The 22,620-nt window shown below is 39.5% G+C and overlaps 1 protein-coding gene across 2 annotated transcripts in view; it reads right to left on the reverse strand.

Moving 5' to 3' along the window:
* The window catches only part of JAZF1 (JAZF zinc finger 1), a 307,297-nt gene that overhangs the window by 180,424 nt on the left and 104,253 nt on the right, over positions 1–22,620 (reverse strand). Inside the window, exon 1 of one of the 2 annotated variants that reach the window (XM_019726161.2) lies at positions 14,199–14,223. The exons of the other annotated variant lie outside the window; for it this stretch is intronic. Coding sequence (XP_019581720.1) covers positions 14,199–14,208 — 10 coding nt within the window. The 5' untranslated portion in view covers positions 14,209–14,223. Of the gene's footprint in view, positions 1–14,198; positions 14,224–22,620 lie in introns of those variants that run through there. 2 annotated transcript variants of the gene reach the window in all.

Here is a 22,620-nt window from a genome sequence, read left to right on the forward strand (position 1 = left end):
AAAAGTGAAAAAAACACACACTCACCTTAATTTACCAAAATCGAACAATTGGAAACTTAGACAGTGACTATCCCTAAACCCCCACTACCTCTTCTAGGTTAGTGACTACAAGCATTGAAATGTGCATTCTTCTCTCACTTTTTCAATACACAAGCAAATATGTAGCTGTTTGTACCACATTTTATATCTGCTTCTTATAGAGTGCTTACTACTATGCCCAGCATGGTGCATGGAATATCCTATTTACTTCCCCCAGAATCCTTAGGAGGTAAGTGCTACAAATACCCCCCATTTTTACAGATAGACAAACTGAGGCTTTGAAAAGTTAAGTAACTTGCTCAAGGTCACCCAGCTTGTAGATCACATGTCTGTTCCAGACCTGGGCTCTTAACCATTATGCTGACATATGGCATCAATTGATCCATGTCAAATTATACAGAACTAACTTGTTCTTTGTAATGGCTGCATGGTATTATATATAATGAATACTCCCAATTTTATTTAACGTGTTCTCAGTGAGGGACATTTAGGCTGTCCCCAAGTTTTGTAAATATTGCTATGATGAATTTCTGTAGTATAGCAGAACTACTTGGTCAAATGTAGCTATATTTTAAGTTTGAATTTGTACAGTCCTCCCTAAATAGGCTATGCCTATGGTCATTTCCCGTAAGGATGTAGGAGGGTGCCCTTTTTGCTAACACCTTCCCAAACACTGGACATAATCAGTCATTTTAATTTTTGGCAATCTGGAAGACAAAAATTGAATCCAACAGTGGTTTTTCCCTGATGGTAAATGAAGTTGAAAGCATTTTGATATGTTGAATACTGTTTGTATTTTTAATGTGATTGCTCATATCCTCGCCACACTTTTCTATTCCATTTGTCTTTCCTTCCTAATTTGTTGAGCACTCTCTATAAATTCTGAATATTAACACTTTATCTGTCATATATGTTTCATATATGTTTTCCCAGTTGGTTATCCATAGTTTAATTTTGTTTATAGTTTCTTTTATCACAATTTCATGAACCTGAATTTGTTAACCATTTTAAGACTTCAGAGCCCTTGTCATGCTTTTAAAGACCTTCTACACGACTATAAAACTCTATTGCCTTATTTTCTTCTAGAATTTTATAGATTTGAAATGTAGTGTGTGGCATAAAATGGGGATCTAAATACGAGTATATATTTTCCCAAAGAGACTGCTGGCTGACTTAACACTATGTATTAAATATCCCATCCTTTTCTACTGATCTTAAAGTTTTATCTTTACCATATATTCTCATGTACATACACATAGACCTATTTTTAGTTCTCCAGAGCATGCTTTAGAACTGCTCTGGCCATAGCTTATGAGTTTCTATATGGAGCATTTTCATTCCCACTAACTTCTAAATAGTCTGCCATTCTAATTATTTTATTCTTTAACTCAAGAGTACAAAAATGTTCTCACACAAAAAATTGCACCTGAGTATTCGTACATCCTTATTCATAACAGGCAAAAGGTGGAAACAACCCAAATGTCCATCGATGGATGAATGAAAAAAAGCGGTATAATCATCATCCAATGAAATATTATTGAGCCACAAAAAGAATCAACTACTGATTCATGTTACAACACGTATAAACCCTGAAAACAAGGGGAGTGAAAGAAGTCAGAGACAAAAAAAACGCATATTATATGCTGCTTCTATTCATAAGAAATGTCTAGAATTGGCAAATACATAAAGAAAGAAAGTAGGTTAGTGGTTGCCAAAGACTGGGGAGAGGTGAATGGGAAATGACTAATGGGTACAGGATTTCTTGTGGAGGTGATGGAAATGTTCTGAAATCAGAGAGTGTTTATGGTTGCAGAATTCTATGAATATACTAAAACCCATTAAATCGTACACTGAAAAAGGGTGAATTTTGTGGTTTATGAATTAGATCTCAAACAACAATAACAATAGCTATAAAGAACAGTAGAGTTGACCCTTGAACAGTGTGGGGTTAGAGGCACCAACCCCCATGCAGTCAAAAGTCCACGTGTAGGGGGCCGGCCCGGTGGCTCAGGCGGTTGGAGCTCTGTGCTCCTAACTCCAAAGGCTGCCGGTTTGATTCCCACATGGGCCAGTGGGCTCTCAACCACAAGGTTGCGGGTTCGACTCCTTGAGTCCTGCAAGAGATGGTGGGCAGCGTCACCTGCAGCTAAGATTGAACACGGCACCTTGAGGTGAGCTGCCACTGGAAAAAAAAAAATCCATGTGTAACTTTGACCCCCCCAATACTTAACTACTAACTGCCTATTAACCAGAAGCCTTACCAGTAACCTAAACAGTCGATTACCACACATTTTGTATGTTTATGTATCATATACTGTATTCTTACAATAGAGTAAGCTAGAGAAAACATTATTTAGAGAAAATACATTGACAGTATTTATTTTTTTAAAAATCTACATATAAGTGAACTCACACAGTTCAAACCCATGGTATTCAAGGTCAACTGTATTTTAAAATCCTTAAGTTGTCAGACTCGGAGAAAGCTGTCCTTGGTGCTAACATCTAGTGTCACTGTATCTTGTTTGAAAAACCTGGACTATGCATGGTGTCTATGTTTCGAAATGTACAGAGATTTTCTTTGTGGCCTAGTCCATACTGGATTTTTGTGACACACTAGTACTTGAAAAGAATATATGTTCTCTTTTTGTTGGGCATTAATTAGTACTCTCATTAAATCAAGTTTGTGAACTGAGTTACTAATATTTTCTTTTGTTATTGATTCTCCGGGCAATTTCTGAGAGAAACATGACGACTGCTTTTAAATACATATATATATATATATATGTATTTATATATATATATATATACATATATATATGTATATATATACACACACACACACATACATATATGTACTGTTATATTTTAAGTGAATATGATTACTTACTATAAATAATGTCTCTAATTTAGTAAAATTCTACATTTTCTCCTACAAACTGGCTTCTGAAGACTAATTTTTCTAGCCCCCTTTGCATATTCTTCATCTGTTTCGCTTTTAACCAACACATCTTGCCAACCACCCACTGGCTCCCACTACTGAAAAAAATGTCCTGGGATTCATACACAAACTCCCTACAAAGCCGAGGCCACAAAACAGTGTTATAAATGACACTCTATCAATATTTAAAGACTACAAATAAGAACAATTAGAATCAACTAGTAACTCAGAGTAAAATAGAAATCACAAGGAAAGAAATCACACCTGAAATTGAGTCAGACGGGCGTTAGAATCCCCACCAGGTGATTTAATGACAGCAACTAAACACGCTAGTGTGGTCTAGTGGAAAAGAAAAAAACACTGTCATTTTTTGTTGTTGTTTAGAAGCTGATGTACTGAATCTTTAAAACTGCAGGTTCACTCCAAGGGCGGGCCTCACGTGATGTTTAAAGGGAGAAAAAAAATTAACCTCGTGCACACCTCCTATAGTCAAGATCATTAATGAAAAGCCAAAATGTTTAATTTGCTCTGATGTTTCTGATTTCTGTCATTTTTGATTAGTTAACAGGATCATAATTTAAGCAAGTCACACATTGTAAATAACCTGGTTATATTATTCTCTCTTCCTTGGTAATTAGACCACCTTTTGTTACAAAGAATCCTATAAACCATTTAACCATGAGTGGTTGTAAACGGGTCGTATTAAAAATTGGGTGCTCCCCCTCCTAAATTAAATATTACCAAGGAAACTGCACACCTTTTCATGTCTACTTCATTTTCATTGAGTTTCTGGAATCAATTTGATAACTGAAATACAGGCATAAAAATCTACCATAAAAACTTTTGGAAGAAAGCGATCCCTACTGAACACTGTCACTTTCCATCAGTGCAAAAGATCTGAGTGTCACATACAGATTCTATTGTCATCTATTCTCCACGCCCTCACCCATAGGTGATTTCTTCAGCCTCTCTTAAAAATGATAAAGCCATCTGGCACAGCAGGAACCGTAGGAGTATTTAACAAATTAAAAAACAAACAAACAAACAAACAGAAAACATCATCTCTCTACCGTCACAAGGCGAGGAAAGCAACGTGTAGCTTTGTGTTACTAGAAATTACTTGATACACTGATCAGTCAGGATGTTAAAAATCAAGCATGCAAAACGCATGCTAAGACTTCTTAGAATAAATATTCACAAAGATGAGGAATCGTTCCCCTCCCCCCAAAAAAACAGTGACAAGTATGGGGACTATTTTCTTTCTATTGCGGTAAAAAACATACGTAACATTACATTTATCATCTTACCGACTTATAAGTGATAAGTTCCACAGTATTACGTATATTCACATGGTTGTGCAAGAGATCTCTAGAACTTTTCCATCTTGCAAAATTGAAACTGTAGTCATTAAACCTTAATTCTTTCTCTCTTCTCCCCCCAGCCCTTGGCAATCATCTTTCCACTTTCTAAGTCTATGATTTTGATTACTATAGATACTTTGGACAGGTGGAAACACGTAGTATTTGTCCTTTTGTGACTGGCTTATTTCCCTCAGTATAGTGTTCTCAAGGTTTATCAATGTTGTTGCATGAGACAGAATGTCCTTCTTTGAAAAGGCTGCATAGTATTCCATTGTGTTTATAGACCACATTTCTTTACCCATTCATCTGTTGATGGACATTGGGGTGGCTTCGCTTCTTGGCTATTATGAATAATGCTTCAGAGAACATGGGTGTGCAAATATCTCTTCAATCTAACCACTATGCTGTACACCTGAAATTGATATAAAATAATGTTGAATGTCAACTGTAATAAAAAATTTTTAAATAAGATATATCTCTTCAAGCCCCTCCTTTCAAGTCTTTGGGGTACACACTCAGAAGTGAAATTACTGGATCATATAGTAATTCTACTTCCAGTTTTTACAGGAACCTCTATACTATTTTCCATCGTGGCTGCCCCATTTTACAGTCACAATAACATAAGGGTGACAATCTCTCCATATTTTCAACGAGGGCTTTTCATTTTCTGGCCTTTCGATCGATCGTGGCCATCCTAACAGGTGTGAGGTAGTGGCCATCCTAACAGGTGTGAGGTAGGACTGATATCTCATTTGCATGTCTCTTATGATTTGTTGAGCATCTTTTCATATGCTTATTGGCCATCTGTATTGTATGTCTTGTTTGTGGGGTTGTCTATTCAAGTCCTTTGTCCATTATTTAATCAGTTTGGGTTTTTGCAGTTGTTGAGTTGGATAAGTCCCTTATATATTCTTGATATTAACCCCTTATCAGATATATAATTTGCAAATATACTCTTTTTTTCCATAGGTGGCCTTTTTACTCTCTTGACCGCTTCCTTGAATGTACAGAAGTTTTAAAGTTTGATGTAGTTTCATTTGTCTATTTTTGCTTTTTTTGCCTGTACCTCTGGTGACACATCCAAGGAATCTTAACCAAATCCAAGGTCCTGAAACTTTCCCCTATGTTTTCTTCTAGCAGTCTTACAGTTTTAGGTCTTTAATTCATTTGCGTTGTTTGTAAAGGTGGACCAGAAACTACAAAAGTTATCTGTCTGATATCAGAACATATCCCTGAGAGAATCAACGCACTGCATCTGACATTCATTACACTTTCAACTCTAGACTTCTAGATTAGATGAATGGATTTGGATAAGACCATGAAAATTACAGTCAGGAGGAAATAATCTTTTTCAGGTGCACATTCAGGAAGTAATTGAAGACATTTAATCTATTCTAATTTGGTAGCAAAAGAAAACAGTGCCTAAGATATTTTCACATCTCCTATTAATGGCAGAAATATCCCCAAGACCCAAAATATGTTGTGATCCCAATGACAGATTTCAAGAGATAACAATTGGAAATGAAACAGCTTTCTAAACTTTCATAACACCACCAATTTAGTTTTCAGCAAAGGAGTGGAAAGAACTGAAGTGGGCTGAGAAGACCTAGGCTGAATCCATTCATACCTGGAAAGAAGTTAGAGGGCATTGCAGGATCCTTCCAGCCTCACCTTTCCTTTCCCACCCCAACCCTCAACCACAGCAGGTCTGCATCCATCATTTTTTAAAGACCTATTGAATAAAGCAAATAAAAAGAAAAACGACTAGTCTTTAAGCAACTTCCAGGATTAAAATTCGATCTCTTCAATTAGGGTAGGAATCAGTGTAACTCTTTGCCTGTTTGTCTCCGACTTCCCATATATGCCTTCCCAAATATATACTTCCCAATTTCATTTGAAAAGTAAAAGTGCCACCAACTAATTAGGATAAACAAAAGCTTCACATTCTATTTGGCACAGAGTATATATTTCTGCATATACTCAAATATATAAAACATCACTTTGATGCTCAATCAATACCATTTATCTAGAATGTCTTTCCTATTTGCTTTGGTATAAAACTGACCACACAATAGTTGCAGAAGCTGAAGAAATACAGCCTAAATAATCTACCCTTTTAAATCTGACCAATCCCGGTGGTCCTTTCTAACAACAAATACACAAGTGTTTAACTAGTATACAACAATGTAGTTATCAGGAATGGAAAAAAAAAGGTCCCCTTCCTGTGCATAAAGAGAAGAGGGTACCATTACTTTAAGAGGCAAGCTGTTCTGACCTGGAGGCGCCCTGCTCGAGAGAGACCCAGCAACACCTTCCCTTGTTCATTGGCTGAAGAGATCCCTATTTGTGGTTTGTTTGGGTAGATTCTGGCCACACTAAAGCTACTTGTAAATATTCCTACTGTTCCCCTTTAGGAAGCCCCTGGCTTGGTATAAAAAGCGGTTCTCTCATCCTTGGGGCCATTAGGGTAACCGTGCTTCGTGTGGCCCACTTAAAAAGTGAGCTCAGGAAGAGCTGCAGACACGTCTGCCTTTCTTCCTGCTGTCTGGGTTAGTGTATCAACTGACTGCTGAGGAAGAAAGGGGAGGGAGATGGACCGAAGTGCCTGGCGCGAGGTAGGATTTAAACCGTGGGCTTGTCCACCATCCTTCCCTAAAACGGGAGACAGTGAACGGAGCCCACACTGTACTCTGAGTTAGAAGTCCCCAATAAAGGCACTTAAAATGTTCTATATCTCAGTCTAGATGGTGTTCACATGAGTATGTATGCAATATATAGTTGTAAAAATTAGTCGGGCACACTTAGAATTTGTGTGTTTTATGTCAATAGGCTTTACAAATTTAAGTTTTAAAAGTTCCCAGTCTAGACTGAAATAATAACAGGGTGGCTCCAATTCATTCCCTTCAGGTGTTTTCGTCACTAAACTTGTGCAATGATCTGACTTCTCCAACTTCCAGTCTCTCTCCCTTCCAATGCCCTTTATGCGTCACTAACATATTAAAACTTCCTCAAGTCCAGATCTGGGCACATCACATGCCAGGTTAAAAATAGCTGATGGCTCTCCACAATCTATCACTGACTATAAACTCCCAGCCTGGCACTCATGCCCCTTACCCAGGGCCGGCCGTGCCCACTGGCCCCACAAATGTCCTAACAGCAGTCTCGAGTCCATCCTGTGCCGATTTCCCACCCCATGTGCCTCTGCACGTTAGTCCCTCTTCCCTACCCCGACCTCTCTCCAAATTTCCATCTGAGCCTGTTAAAACCTCATCCATTCGTCCATCCATCCATCCACCCATCCATCCTTCCATCATCCAAACATCCCTTTCCAGAGTCCTCCACATGGATAACATAATGGTAACAGCAACAAATACTCTGAGTTTGTTAACGTTTTCATACTATTTATCACATAGAATGCCAGCTCCACAAAGGCAGAGCTTTTTGTTTTATTCACAGACGTATCTCATGCGCTTGGAACGGTAATAGGCACACAATTACTTGCTGATTTGATAGTAACTTACATGCATGACAGCATGTTTCCCACACACTGTGCGTTATACAAATCATTCCTATTCCTGAGAACACAGTATGTCTAAGCCCCGGAGTCTAGTAAAGAAACTGAAGCTCAGAGATGTTAATTAACTATCTAAGGCCCCACAGTTCAGGGTGGTGAGGATTCAACCTCCTCTTCCTTTCAATTCTTCAAAACCAATGTACTGCCACGGTGGTGCTTATCTTCTGCCAGGGATTGCAGGGATGCCATAGCCTGTCCTTCCCTCCTGTTTCCATTCTTTGTGAGCAAAGTGAGTGTTCACCCAGTAGCCTGAAGCACCCCGCTCCGCTTTACAAAGTGGGGGCTCCATAAATATCTATGTGTCATTGAAGGGCAGATGACTAAGGGGCGGAGAGAGTATGATTTAGAGTCTCTCTTCAAAAAAGCAAAAGCAAAATGAGCACTAATTAGTAAAAGGAGGCAAGTTAATTAGTAAAAGGAGGCAGTTTACAGCACGTGCACGTGACAGCAGAGAGCCGCTCTGTGGTAGATGGGGCTCCTGGGGGTGCAGGTCTTTAACATATAAAAATTAACTGTGAGATGCAAAGGGCAACGATACATTACAGGCAGCTTCATTTTTCGTACGATATTGAAATTAAAAAAAGACCTGTTTAGGCTGGATTGAATGCATTATCTGAATACAAGCATGAAATGTCACAAAAGAATAAATCTTTCTAAACATTTCACTCCATAAGAATCATGTCCACACATGTCATAAGTGCTAAACCAGTGGATTAAATGAAAAGCAAACTCAGCTTATGAAATAAGGAGAGTTCCCCAGCTTTATCCTCAGATGAGGCTCAGATTACGGTTTGGCAATAACCAGAGTGGCTTATCTTTGTCTTCCCGACAATTTCTTAGCGCATTCTGATCCCCTGCTTCCAAAACCCATTCCCAAGTCTACAGCTCCTTTCTCCATAACTCAGTAAGTCACTTACAGTGACATTTGGAAACACACCCACGTCTAATTTGGGGCTACCTAATACTGTCCTTTAGGAATAAATAAATAAATACGTATAAAAATGTTTTGTGCCTTGAAGGGATATGATTTTGAGCTGCTATTCTAGAACAGGCTGAAATGTTTTAAGTCACTAAATTTGTTCTGGAACATCTGGGGGGGAAAAAATCACACTACATTTGGCCACTTTTCTCAATTTGCCAATAAGAGGAAGTAAGATTAAAGCTAGTTCCTCGTGAACCATCATTCTCTGACCCTCATCACTGAGGTAATTTAATTAATTTCATTATTTATTTTTCACTGAGGTAATTTTAAAGTCCAGCGATTACTGGACACTACAGAGGGCTTTGCCACTGACGGGGATAGGTAGAATTTTACTGGTGACCTTAGCAAAAGAATAAAAACAAAACTGCTAAATAAAAGAATCGGTAATATAAGGAAGATGGTAAGAGTACATTAAAGAAAACTGTTTTCATGACTTTAACCTACGTGTCTGTATCTATTCTGTTTTAAGACATTTATACTCGACCTGTGGATCTCAGTACAGGCTGAAAAGAGGCTCCACGAACGAGCCTAAGGAATGATAACAATGACAACAGCTCAAAGTTACTAAGCATTTACTATTGTGCCAAGTCCTATCAAAGCACTTGATGTGTATTATCTCGTATTATCCCCAACCATCCTATGTGGTAAAAATATCTGGCCCTGGTGTTCTCTCACTAGGGAAAGATTTCTGACTCCTGTTTGTAATGGTTATAGGTTTCCAGGTTTTTGTAGCTTCTTGAGTCGGTTTTAGTAAGTTGGGGATTTGTCCGTTTCATCTAAGATTGAAAATGTACTGGCCTTCAATGTGTTCAAAATAGTCTTATATTAGATTTAACTGCAGATAATGCAGTTTTTCTTTTACTAATAATTTCACCTGTGGCTTTCCTCTTTTCATTTACTTTATTCAATCTTGGGAGAAGACTGTCAACTCTGTTAATCTTTTCAAGGAACCAACTTTTGGCTTTCTTGATGCTGTTTAGTGCAAAACATAAAAAAAATTCCGCTCAATTCTTGCATTTATCGTTTCTCTCTGACTACTTAAGAGAGTCCTGGTGTTCTGAAGTTTTACTATGTAATATCTAGCTATGGACTTTGTTTAAATTGCTGCATGTCCTGAATCTGTAGACTGGTATCTTTCATCATTTCTGGAAAATTCACTCTTCTCCTTGTCTATTAGCCTTCTACATTCTCTATCTGTTTGTCCTATAGTACCACATTCTGAACACTTTATTCAATCTTATCTTCCAGTGTATTAATTCTCTCTTCAATTCTGTCTAATCTGCCATTAAACTGCTTTTTGAGCTTCTAACTTCAATTACTATATTTTTATTTATATAAATTATATTTGCCTCTTTCTCAAATTTTCTTTGTCCTTTTAATAGTCTTATTCCTTGGACATACTTTTAATCTCTTCTTTCACTTTTTTAAACCATAGATAACATATTTACATTATATATTGTGTCTGATAAATTCAATAGCTACAGTCTTTGCAGGTGACCCTGCTGAGTCTCTTTCATGATGACTTGTTTTCTTGTGTTTTGAGATTTTTGAATGGGAGCTAATATATTTTAGAAACTCTCTGTGAGGGTTCTTTATGGTCAATTCAAGGTGAGTTCCTCCACAAAGAATTTGTATTTGCTTCTGCTAGGTGATGGAAGGGACCACCAACCTGGTATCACTGAATTCTAGCTGTAAATCCACGAGCTGCCTTGAGGTTATACATTTTCTAAGGAAATTTATTTTTGCTTCTCCACACAGTTCTAATGTTCAAGACAGAAAATTTTCCTTGGAGGAATCTGCTGTTCCCCGTAGCTTGCTATTATGGAGAGAATGTAGCTTAGGGGTTCCAGTTCCATGCTAGGAAGAGCCTTTGTTAATTACACCACCCAACGTGGGTAGGTCCAGGAGTTTGCTTTCTGTGGCCCTGGAGGTTATAAAAACCTAACAGCGGGTTTAAGATAAAAGTCTGTCTGTAGTGCTCAGCTTATCTTTCTGGGTTTCCAGATTTCACTTGGTACCTAATATCTGAGCATTTCTTCTTGTCTTTTCAGATTGGCAGTGCATTGAAAAAGAATCCATTCCCTTGATTTTGTGGGCAGTGTGGTATATAGAGGTTTGGAATGATAGCTCTGAAACCAAACTGCCTAGGTTCAAATTCCTGCACAATACTTACTAACTAGGTAGTTTGGGCAAGTTTTTAAAACTCCCTGCCTCAGTATTCCTACCTGTAAAATGGGAGTAAGACTTGTACTTGCCTCATATGTGGAGGTTTTTTGAGAATTATATGAGTTAACACATGTAAAGCACTTAGAACATGCCTGGCCATAGCCAGAACTTAAAAAAAGAATACTGTTACTATTATTATTATCATTATTATTATTAAATGGTGGTGTTATAATGAGACCTTACAATGCAGATGCTTTCTTCTCTATAATATTGCTCCCGTGTATTACCATTTTGTAAAATCAAGCTCTACCAAATGTTAATTTTACATTAACCTTTTTGCCAATGCATTCATTTTTCTGAAGCTTCTATTTAAGAAAGTACACAAAACACATAAATATATGCGTAACAATGAATTACAGGCACACTTCACTGAACACTCCTGTTTATCCACTCTCGTAATTTAGGACCAAGAGGGAGCACAATGAAATTAAAAGGCATAAATTAAAAGACCCAACGTGTAATTTTAATGATGTCTAATGAAAGGAGCCAGCTGTGGCAATTAGGTATAAAGGTGAGCAACTATGCACGTTGGTGGGAGAATGGACTGGGGTTTGTTAAATAGGATTTTCCCTTGTTCTTACTAACCCTTATGGGATATGGATACACAAGTAAGAGGCATAACAGTTTTCAGGCCCAGAGTGGCTGTGTGAAAAGCCAACATATTACAAATAATGGAAAAAGGCATATATTATGCGTGTCTTTAACCTTTTAATAATCAGAGAGATGACTGTTGTAAGACAAGTATATCTTGATTTTAATATGGGCTGATTTAAAAAGTAAACTGTCAAAATCAATCTCACTTACATAAACTCAATTTTTAACTGAGTACTTGGTTTACACTGCCAGCATTGATGGAGTCTTCAGTTACAAAATAGTGAGCCCTCAAAGGGGAATCAGCTCCTTTGGATTTATTTATCGTTTTTCTTAACAACAAAACAGAACATCGTTCCCTAAACTGGCATTTGGGGTCGTGCCAGTTACCAGTTGATCATGGCTCAACTCCAAATTCACTCTTGAAGCATTTCTTCTTTCCAGTGAGCTCAATGCTGGAATCTGTCAGTAGAGGGCGCTGTAGGGACACTGCAGTGATTCCAGCATTACTGTGTTTTTGCATCTTGGTCCTTGGGAGTTGCATGCATACCAGCACATCTGGTGATGCTCTGCTCCAGCCAGGAGTCCAGAGCAGGCAGTCCCTCAGCGATCACGCAACACTGTTCTGGGCCCAGTAGCCACCTCCCCACAGCCCTCCTACAGAGACCCTGCATGGCGCAGGCCTTGAACCTACAGTGGCACCCAATTCCCTTTGCACGTTTGCTCACCAAGCTCAGTTTCCTTGTGCCAAGAGTGTTGTTTCCTTCCAGTCTAGTAACGGTTGGCCATCGGTGGCCCAGGCAACCAGGCAAACTTCCTGCCAGCCCAGGGGGCTATGTCCACACACTGCCCAGCCTTGGGGAGCAACCCCTTTCCAAGAGTGTCTTCCCTTGTGCTCTCTTCTTCAGCTCTAGGGAACCCAGCAGAGTTCTCTTTACATCTTTATAGTTACTCTCCCATCTTAACTTAATCATTCTTAATTTTAAACGTCCCCTATTTGAGTAACTGTGTGGTTTCTGTCTCCTGGTTTGACCCAGACTGGCAGTGGTAGACACTGTATTTCTGAGTTCATACAGCCATATACCTTTTCCTCTCCATCCGCCACTCAGTCTGCTGATTTTTTAAAAAATGGTCTTTTAATGCCAATTGCAGCTAAAATACTGGCCAACCATGAGTCCTCACATATTTTGAAAATCCTTGAATAATGCCAGGAAATATCTTGTAAGCTTATTTTATTCTTTTCGTATATCATATGAAAGAATTCCAAGCTCAGCACCTCACCTATCCAAGGATTTAAAGTGAAATTAATTACTTCATCTTGTTTTTCACACGCTGGTCTGTCTTCCTTTCACAAGGAGAGGATGATCTTTTGTTCGTAGTTTCAAAATAACAAACAGAAGATTTCACCATGCCTTATTCTAAAGCCTTATATAATATTTTGACAAAAATTTGTAGATCCTAATTACTTCCAGGGTAACAACTTACAACAAAAATACTAAAAGTACATTTAAAAATACGGATTTTTGTCCATTTGTTCAGTGCTGTTTGTAAACCCAGTATTAGACAAATCCTAGACTAGGTACTATGGCACAAAAAGATGAATGAAGCACCCCCCCCCCTCTTCTCTTCACTGGACTAAGACCAAAACACTGGTGAACAAAAGAAGGAAAAAGAAGGGAGACTTAGTAGCAAAAGATAAAAAGTTCCCCCAAAGAATCACCCTTTTAATCACTACAAACATTACTAAGTACCTCTTCAGTATTACTAAATACCCATATATTCAGGAAGAAAAGGATCAAATATCTTCAAGAATAAAACCTAAAAAGTTTCATACCACAGCCATTTGGACTTGGGTTCTTAAATGAAGAAGCTGAATTAAATTAAAAAATAAAACAGAACTCTCCACAACATAGCAGTTACTATATAAAAACAGAAAGAAAGAAAAAAAAAAAAGGAAGAAGAACATGCAGTATGCTTCATTTGCAATATTGCCCCGTTCCTTGGTAATAAAAACAAACAAATATCTGGGATTAAAATTTTTTTTAGGACATCCAATTCACCAGCATGCAAAAACTTGACATTTTACAACTGTATTTTCAGTAACATTTGAGATTCCCTGAGTAAATAGTTTCCAATCTATATGCATCTCTGTGACATGTGAGGGAGGCCTCAAGAAATGTCACCATCTGAAAGTTATCACAATGGAATTTCAAATGCAATGAGCTGTATCCTGTGTCTACGCAAAGAACGTCATCGGGACGGCAAGAAATGTTCTATTCTTTCTCCCCAAAAAGAATTCTAAAAGGTCACTCTAGTCTAATGGTGATAAGTAACTGCCAAGAATTTTTTTGAATTAGGCATCTTGTAAATTATAATCTTTTAAAAATAGAAATGACTGAGGCAGGCAAAATTTATATGCATCAAGACAAGCCAAAGATATGGAACTAACACCCCTCATCGACCAGAAAAATCTGGCCATATACTCACGTATTTCCATCTTTTAATTTCAAGTTAATTTCCCACAAAAATATATTTCAACCCTCAGCATTTTCTACTTTAACCAGCCAGCGGAAACCAACATAAAATTTAAAAGAAGGAAATTATGTAAAAATATTATGTAAGCAAATGATTTTCCAGTTCTTATCCTACCACGTGAGCAGAAAGCAACATGTCTGGAAACTGATTATTAACTAGGAAAGAATGAGAAGAGACACAATCGTACTTATTATCCACTTAGCAAATAACTCGTTTTTAAAATGAAAAACTAAAACAACGCATTCCAAAAAGTGGTTGCAAAAGAAATGCTATAAATTTTCGAAGTAACTTAATGACAGACGGGAAAACAAACTGTCAACAACACAAGTAGTTAAGCAGAGCTTCCCCACACTCCACGTCTGCCAAACAAAATATCATGAATGTAAAACAGGAAGAGATCTTATCATCCAATTCAGTCCACTTTGACAGATTATGAAATCCAAAACCAAATAAATTTCTTTTTTTCTCTAAAAACTGCTCTGTTACTAGCCTTATGAGCAGGTGGGATAAATAGGGTGCAATTTGGGGGACACTTAGGACATCACCCTGAGTTTATAATTTCTTCACCAGCCGAATAGGATGTCTGAAATCTTGTCACTGCAGATTCATTCCACCGCATTACACATCCTATTTAAGAATCTGAGAGTTGGAAGGGCATTTATATCAGTCCAAACTCATTCAAGGAATGTATCTGAATTACATTTAGGTTAAGTTCTTTTAGGGAAATGATAGGTCTCCCTTACCTCTGTAACCCCAGAGCCTGGCAGACAGTTGTAAAGCACAAATTAATGGTAGTGTTGGTGAAATGGCCAAAGAATCAGTAAGATGATTTTCTCCCTGAGCACTGACAGAGAATCCTCTGGGAATAAGGCTCTGCATAGCTAAATTTTGAATAGGAGGAGGGGCCAGATGGGAACCAGCCTTGGATCTGAGGGATGCAGTTTGGAGTTCTCCACGAATGTAGGCAGAGTGAATGCCTGGGGAGATGGGGCAGTGGAGGGTGGGTGGAGAAGTGCCCACGAGAGCATTCTGGAAGGTGAAGTGAGGGAATGGAAGAAAACACTTTGTTTATTGCAAAATGGAAGAAAACCCTTTGTTTATTGCACAAGGTTTCACAGACCCTCCCCTGACAACGAGCAGACTGTAAATGTCACCATCCTATCCCAACATGTGTTGTTGTCAGTGCAAGATGACTTAGAAATTTTGCAACTATTTTGAAAAATTACCCAAGATGTTTTAATTGTTAAAATCGTACTTGCTAGATTAGTAAAATCACAACAGTGTAATGTGATAGCTAAATGAAAAATCACCAAACCATCTCATGACCTTTTGTTTTCTTTCCTAGGAAATTGTAATGTATACAGGTCCCATATTTGTTCTTTTTAAATGAGGAAAAGCAAAGAAAATAAAACTACAACATATTTTATTTTTGTATTAGCTATATACAGCCTGGGGCTATTTTTTCTTTCTCTTCTTTTCCCAAACACTGTACCTTTTAGATCTGACACAAAAGGCAAAAGAGGCGGCGGGGGAGAATCGAGCTCCATCAAACAAATTTTTACTTGTGACAAAAATACTGGACCAGATGGGCTGCAAACTTGCCAAGAGCACAGTTAAATGTTCACAGGAGAACTACTAACATAAGTATGGAACTTGCTAGTTCTATCTCTGTTTTTGTTTTTATTCTGCCAAGAACCAAGGGCTGAGAAATGCTGAGGAAGTGACCCCCAGGCAGAGTCAGTCTTTTGCTTAGCAAATTACCTAAGTGTTTTACACCTCTGATGCACTGAATTCTAACACAAACAATTACAGACAGATCTCTAAGGCTACAGAATTTCACCAGAGGTATTTCAAAACCTGCCTGATACTTTCTAAAAGAATACTGAAAAGGCTCTGACACAGGCTGGGTCAGAGCTGGGAGCTGGAAAACATCAACCACAAATGATGAAAAACATCACACTGGATAATGATGCTTCACTAAAGTACTGGGAGATCTCTGTGGGGAACAGAGCTGCCCGTGCTCTGCAGTTACCGTCTAACAACACAAACAACACTCTCCAGAGGACCGCTGCTCTTGCTGATTTTCTTCTTGTTGTTTTATTACTCTAATTGGGAAAATCCATTTTATGGACTGAAGAGATGAACGGCTTTTTTAAGAAAGGTTTTCCAAAAAGAATCCCTACAAAATCTATCGGAAGATGGCCGCCACTCTTCCAGAGCCAAGAGAACTAGTAAGTCCCTACAGAATCTCTACATCTCTACACAGGGCCAGACCCCATTCTAGACTTATGCTCTGGCTAGTTAACTCCTTCGCACCTGCCTCACCCTTGAACATGAGGCTCTGAAAAGCTCCTGCCGTCCACCCTTGGCTATGAAACCACCTGGATAAAAAGCAAAGGAGACCAATGCTGGAGTCTGTGTCCACTTCGGCAAGCTAGGCCGAGCCTTACAATTCACTAGGCCCACAGCAGATGGAGGTAGGAAAGGCTGGGTTTGAACAAATTTGAGTTGGCAGAAATACAATCTTCACTAAAAACGGTCCCCCACCATTTCAGTGTTGTCTAAGGCAAAGCTTCCAGGGGATGACGTCCTGGGCATTAGCAGGACTGAAGCCCGCTGTTACAGATGTTAAACTAGTGGACTGTGGCTGCCTCCGTTGTCAAATGCTGCTGTGCCCACATCCTCAAAGGAATTCCTGGCTGCTCCCTGCCCCTCATTTCCCTGGGGCCAAGGGAGGCGCCTTACAATCCAGCAGCTAAAGGGACTTCAACCTCAAGTCACCAGGCCTCAGGTAATCTGATTATTGCCCCTGGAAAACTTTGGAGGACAGGTGATGGAGAACAGGCTGGGGAGACCTTCTCTTGTTTTCTGCTCAGTCTAACAAAATGAGAAAAATAAAATAAAGAGGAAGACATCCTTTGGCCACTTTCAAAAACACAACGCACTGGAACCAAGTAGGGAAAAATCAGTGTGAATTAGTAAAATCTCAGTACCAAAAAAGGTTGGATGGGGGCCTTCGACTGGTGCTCTATCCAATCTCCAAACTGTACAGATGGGTTAAGAGACTTTCGGTCACTTGCTGGTCAGTACTTTGGCCTCAGTCTCTCAGCCTAGCACCCTCTCCCTATCTCACTGTGTCTCCCGAGTTGTTATTTTTTTTAAAAGTTATTTGTATCACTTTCACGTATACCTGAAACTGGGCTAGCTGGTGAACAATATGAGTATGAGATGTTCTTCCATTAAAATGTAAGCAGGATCTCTAATTGGCATGCACTTGGTCAGCAAATACCTAGAGGTTTCTAATGTATGCAGAATGAATTGGTTCCTTAAGCTTCACATTCCCCTTGTTATATTACTATAGTACTCACCTAATTAATAAAATCTTCCTAAATTGCATAAAGGCAGCCTCCCCCCAGACCTTGCCAATGATCTCAGTGCCCAACTGTTGCAATATCATTAATGAGATTTAACTCTATTAAGAATTTAAAATTTTAACCAGGGGCCACATGAAAATCTCATGAACAGGATAAGTACAGAAAATGCAGAGGTTAAAATTTCAAGCATCAAGATACCTCCCCACAGGAGTCTATGCAACACAGAATAGAGAAATAACAGGTCTAGGAAATGTCACTTTAAAAAAAATACAAAAAGGTGGAGACGAGAAAAAGAAAACATGAGTCACTGATAAACAATCTGCTGACAACTTTGTTTGAAACCCTACGAAATGTTTTGGGGTATTAACAATCGCCCAGAGTTTCCCCTGGAATTGCAGACGGAGCTGGCTCTGAGAGCAAAGACAGATGGCCCAGGCCATCGACTCACTCATCCCTGTGTACTGTTTCAAAATGCTGCCTGATATAATGGCAACTGCACAGGAATGGATGTCACACAAAATGTCATCAAGGCCCCCGATGGGAAAATCCCACAGGGTTTACTCCATTTCTAAGACGCTCCCAGGGCTTTGGAAATCAGGTCCTCAGTTCAGTCACACTGGGCTGGTTCACAGATTCTCAGAGCAGAGAGGAACTTACATGTCATCCAACCTGCCTACTGTACAAGGCGGACAGACGGGGACCGGAGCTGGTGACTTAACCACCACCACAGTTAGTAGCAGAAAGGGAAATAGAGCCAGACTAGCTGGACTCCTAGCTCAGTGCCCTTTTCTCTGTATCTCACAGCCTAACCTTTTCAGTTTCAGTAAAAACTGAAAGTCCTTACCACTTACTGTTTTCACAAAGGGACTCATGCTTCATGACTATATTATTTTTTTAATTGGGGGATATGGGAACCGCACATAAGTTAGATATTTGTAGCTTGTGGAGTCTTCCCTGTTTTAAGGTGACTGGAAAAATGGCAGATCCTACACTTTCCACTTTACCAAAGATGGTCTTAAGGACAAGTGTCTCAGCTTCCCTAGGCCTCTAGGTCCCCACCTGCAAACGAATGTTATGAAACAAAGAAAAGCTGAGCTGGTGTGTTGAGCAAGCCTGAGCCATGTACCTAAAGTGAGATGTGCTGTATGTAGGAGAAGCCCGGTTTCCTGGGTCCGTCTGACATTCAAACCACCTGAAAAGCTTCTTTCTTTCCATACCCAAATTGGAATCATAGAAGAAATAAAATTTGTGCTTCGGTGTCTACTGGACGTGGGCTTATGGAGACTATCATATCAGACGTGGGGCTTACACATCAGTCGCACCCACCTTGCAGATGACCCACCCACCTTTGATGACGCGCTCACGGACGGAGGGGGCCAAAGTCCCAGGCGTCTGGATCACATCTAAATTCAAACCAACCCGGGGAACCAAGGCTACATGCTCTTACAATTAATTTCCAATTTAAACCCCTGGGGTCTTTTCCCAGTCACCGTTTCCATCTTTTGTACGTAACTACACAAACAGGGATAAAAGAACGTTTTTCAACCCAGTGGGTTCATGGATAATCATGTGCAGAGGCCCTCAGCACTCGATTTGGGTGCTTTGGTTCTCTTGGATGCACTGGGGTGCAACTTGATGCTCGGTTCACAGCACTCACAGGGCTGAGAGTGGAAGTTTGCTCAAAACCTCATCTGCCCCAAGTCTTAACCAACTTACATGGGTCCCTAAAGAAGTCTTCGCGCGGCCCCAGCTGGCTGCCCCGTGAGCTTCTGCACACCTAAGCTTGAGGCCTGCAGGCGTGGAACAAAGCCAGAAACCAGGCTTCTCACCTACAGACATCCCAATGCCGCCTTCTCTAGATGCCTTTCCCTCTCTGCTCGCTGCTAAGTGCACTTTACAAAAGTCTCCTCAGATGTGGAGAGGGCATCCCAGTGGTAATGCCAGGAAAGGGGAGCTTTTCTGCTGCTCTCTCCTTGATTGATCCCTCGCCCTCCACCAGCTGTGATGCTTTCCTTTGTTCACATTCAAGCAATTAAAACTACAGCTTGATATTGTTACTGTAATCTCTCCACACTGCGTCTAGGGTGATCTTTCTTTCATTAAGACTTCATCCATCTATCTGGAAGAGAGAGAAAAGCCTAGAGGCACTGCACACCTCAGGAAGGTGACTCAATTGGTTTTCATGGCTGAAAAAGTCAAACTCTTGGAAATAAGAAGTTGAAAACATGCATGTGGCCACATTTTTCCTCTCCTCTGTTTCCATGTCCACATGGAAAAGAAGAAGAAAAACTGTAGATATTTGCAAAGGTTTTATGAAATATGAGCTTTGGCTAAGCAAATGTTTTTGAAAATATGTGAACCATCCAAACAGAACAGATGTGTTTGCAAAATTTTCCACCATCCAGTCGCTGCCACCTCCTGTGTGATTCTGCCCAGTGTCCAGCCCACAGACAGGCTGTCCGTGGTAGTGGATGTGAAGAAAGCTCCCCAAAGCAAATCATCTAGCCCTTTTTCTGCATTAGAACAAGCTCTTTTTTCTTTTTTTCTCCTCCCCATTTTCTTTTTTTCTGCCTGCTAAGAGGAGCCACTGGCATTTGAACCACATGGAGGGCCAACAGAAGGACTGTGAAACCAGCCAGAAGATACCAAATTCTCTCCACGACAGTCATCAACAAAGCCTAACATTTCACAAGTACACACAAGGCTTCCTTCTTACATCCTGAAGCATTAAGGTTCCCCCAAATCCCCTATGAAAACGTGAGCTCCTTGAGGGCATAGACCTGTGTTTTTATGGAACTCTGGATACCAAACATAAGTGTACTGTACACACAGACCCTCAATAAATTTGATTGACTGGACTTACAACTACGAATACCTTTGTGCAAACAGGGCCATGACCGGCAGACATCGTCACTAGAAGTAGTTGCTAGGTAAAAATCAAGACAAAGTATTCCTACATGGGGAATGCAGCTGCTTAAAATATGGAATCAGGTTGGTTTTCCCACTGTAAGAATCAGGCTGCCCTATTTAGTAAAACATCTTGCATATCAGCAAGCCATGTGGCGTGACACAAAAGCTTCCAAACTAGAAGCAACTGAGAATTGAGCACACAGGAAAGGTTTGGCTCCAACAGAGACTCTTAAAGAGTTACAAGTTGCAGGAAAAGCCCCCGAATGTTGTAAGAAGACTTCAGGTCACAGCTTATTTCTTTTCAGTTTTTACCCATCAGGACAAAGATAGAATATCTTTAGCCAATATACTGCTGTCAACCACAACACCAGGAAGCGTCTACAATTTAATTGTGAAATTCAAATTCTGAAAATCCTGCCTCCACTGTCCTCAAAAAAAAATCTTTAATCCTCCTCCAAAACAAACGTTTACAATTAAACTTTCACTTCTTTTCTTTCTCACAGGACCATTTGGTAGGGTTTGGGTTTTTGAATAAGTATATGAATACACAAATGTTAATACTTTCCATAAAAGTATTTTTAACCCAACTCCTAACCTGCCAAGATTTCTCCTGAACCGTTGACTTACCATTTGCCACCCACATACAGACCCACAGATGGACCAACCTTCCATCCAGTGACAGCACTTACAGCTGATTAAAGGGTTTGGAGGTGATGACAAAAATATGCTTGGTTTACAAAAACAGGCAACATGGAAGGGCACATCTGTGATCAGAAAAAGCACAAATTTGTGGAGGAAGCTGCTTTCAATTTGCATTAGGACGGCCCAGGTCCAGAGGGAGAGAGTGGCTATGCAGCTGCTCACAGCACAGCATCGTGACGGATTCCCCACTTAATATGTTCTTGGTATTTCTTATTCCAAAAACATGGGACAAAACTACTAACAACAAAAAGGAGCTGGTTTTAACTTATTTTTTTCTTGTCAGATGACAGAAAATGTTAGATTAAAGAAGAAATTAATGATCCTGGAAGCTTAGCATAGTCTGAAGCCTATGAGAGAACACAGTACCTGCATTAAGCAGCAACTCCTTTGTGAAATCTGCCCAAATGAAGAACTTCCAAGAAGATGCATGAAGGAAATCCATATTGCTTGCCACAACTGGATCCCAGTATAAATATGGTGGATACGCTTCAAACAGAGCTTGCACCTTAACCTTGCATCTGTTATAATTACCCTGGAGCACAATCCAAGCTCTTTCATTTCAGTGAGAAAGTGTGATAATGTTGTCAGCCCAGGGTGTAAAACTGACTTGAAACAAGCTGCTATAATCAACTTCCCCCAGACCAACTGAACTGTATGCATGCTAGTATGTAATAAATAATTAATGCAATTAAAGAAATGGCATGAGCCCGCTATAGAATTTAATCTGTTCAAGCTGGAGAATAAAGTTCATTTAAAATAATTGTTACCATATTTACTTATGGATATGACTCCATGCCACGCCATGCTTGCAACGCATTAAAACCACTTCCAAAGTCAGGTCTTTAATGTCGATTGGTATTGCTTCACTTTGGAGATAAATATATAAATCCTCATACAAAACTTAAAAAAATAGAAAGCCTAGAAATAATTGCAGAAATTAGAAAATATAGAAAACATTAAGAAGGAAATGTAAATCACCAGTAATTCAGTTCCCTTCACACCCAAAAAAACCCATAGTTAACATTTTAGAAGTAAAGATAAACACGTAACAGAGGCTGTTTCGAAAAGCTGGGATGCGGTTCAGGGATCGAGGAGGATGAGTTTCCCTTTCTTTGTCCCATTTAAATTTTTCATCATGCATGTGTATTACAATTTTAATTTTTAAAGAACCGGTTTATATACATACACACATACCTTCCAGATTTTTCTCTGGATACTTATTTTTTAAAGAGGCTAAAATTGCGATTACATTGTGTGAATGACAGAAAAATAATTATATTTAGGAAAACACAGAAAGACCTCTCTCACCTTGTTTCCCACCCCCTTCCCAATGGGGGTGGGGTGGGTAAGGTCGGGGGACTCCAGAGCTGCTCCAGTTGGCAGATGTG

Source organism: Rhinolophus sinicus, linkage group LG09 (genome assembly GCF_036562045.2).
Source record: "Rhinolophus sinicus isolate RSC01 linkage group LG09, ASM3656204v1, whole genome shotgun sequence".
NCBI classification, from domain to species: Eukaryota; Metazoa; Chordata; class Mammalia; order Chiroptera; family Rhinolophidae; genus Rhinolophus; species Rhinolophus sinicus.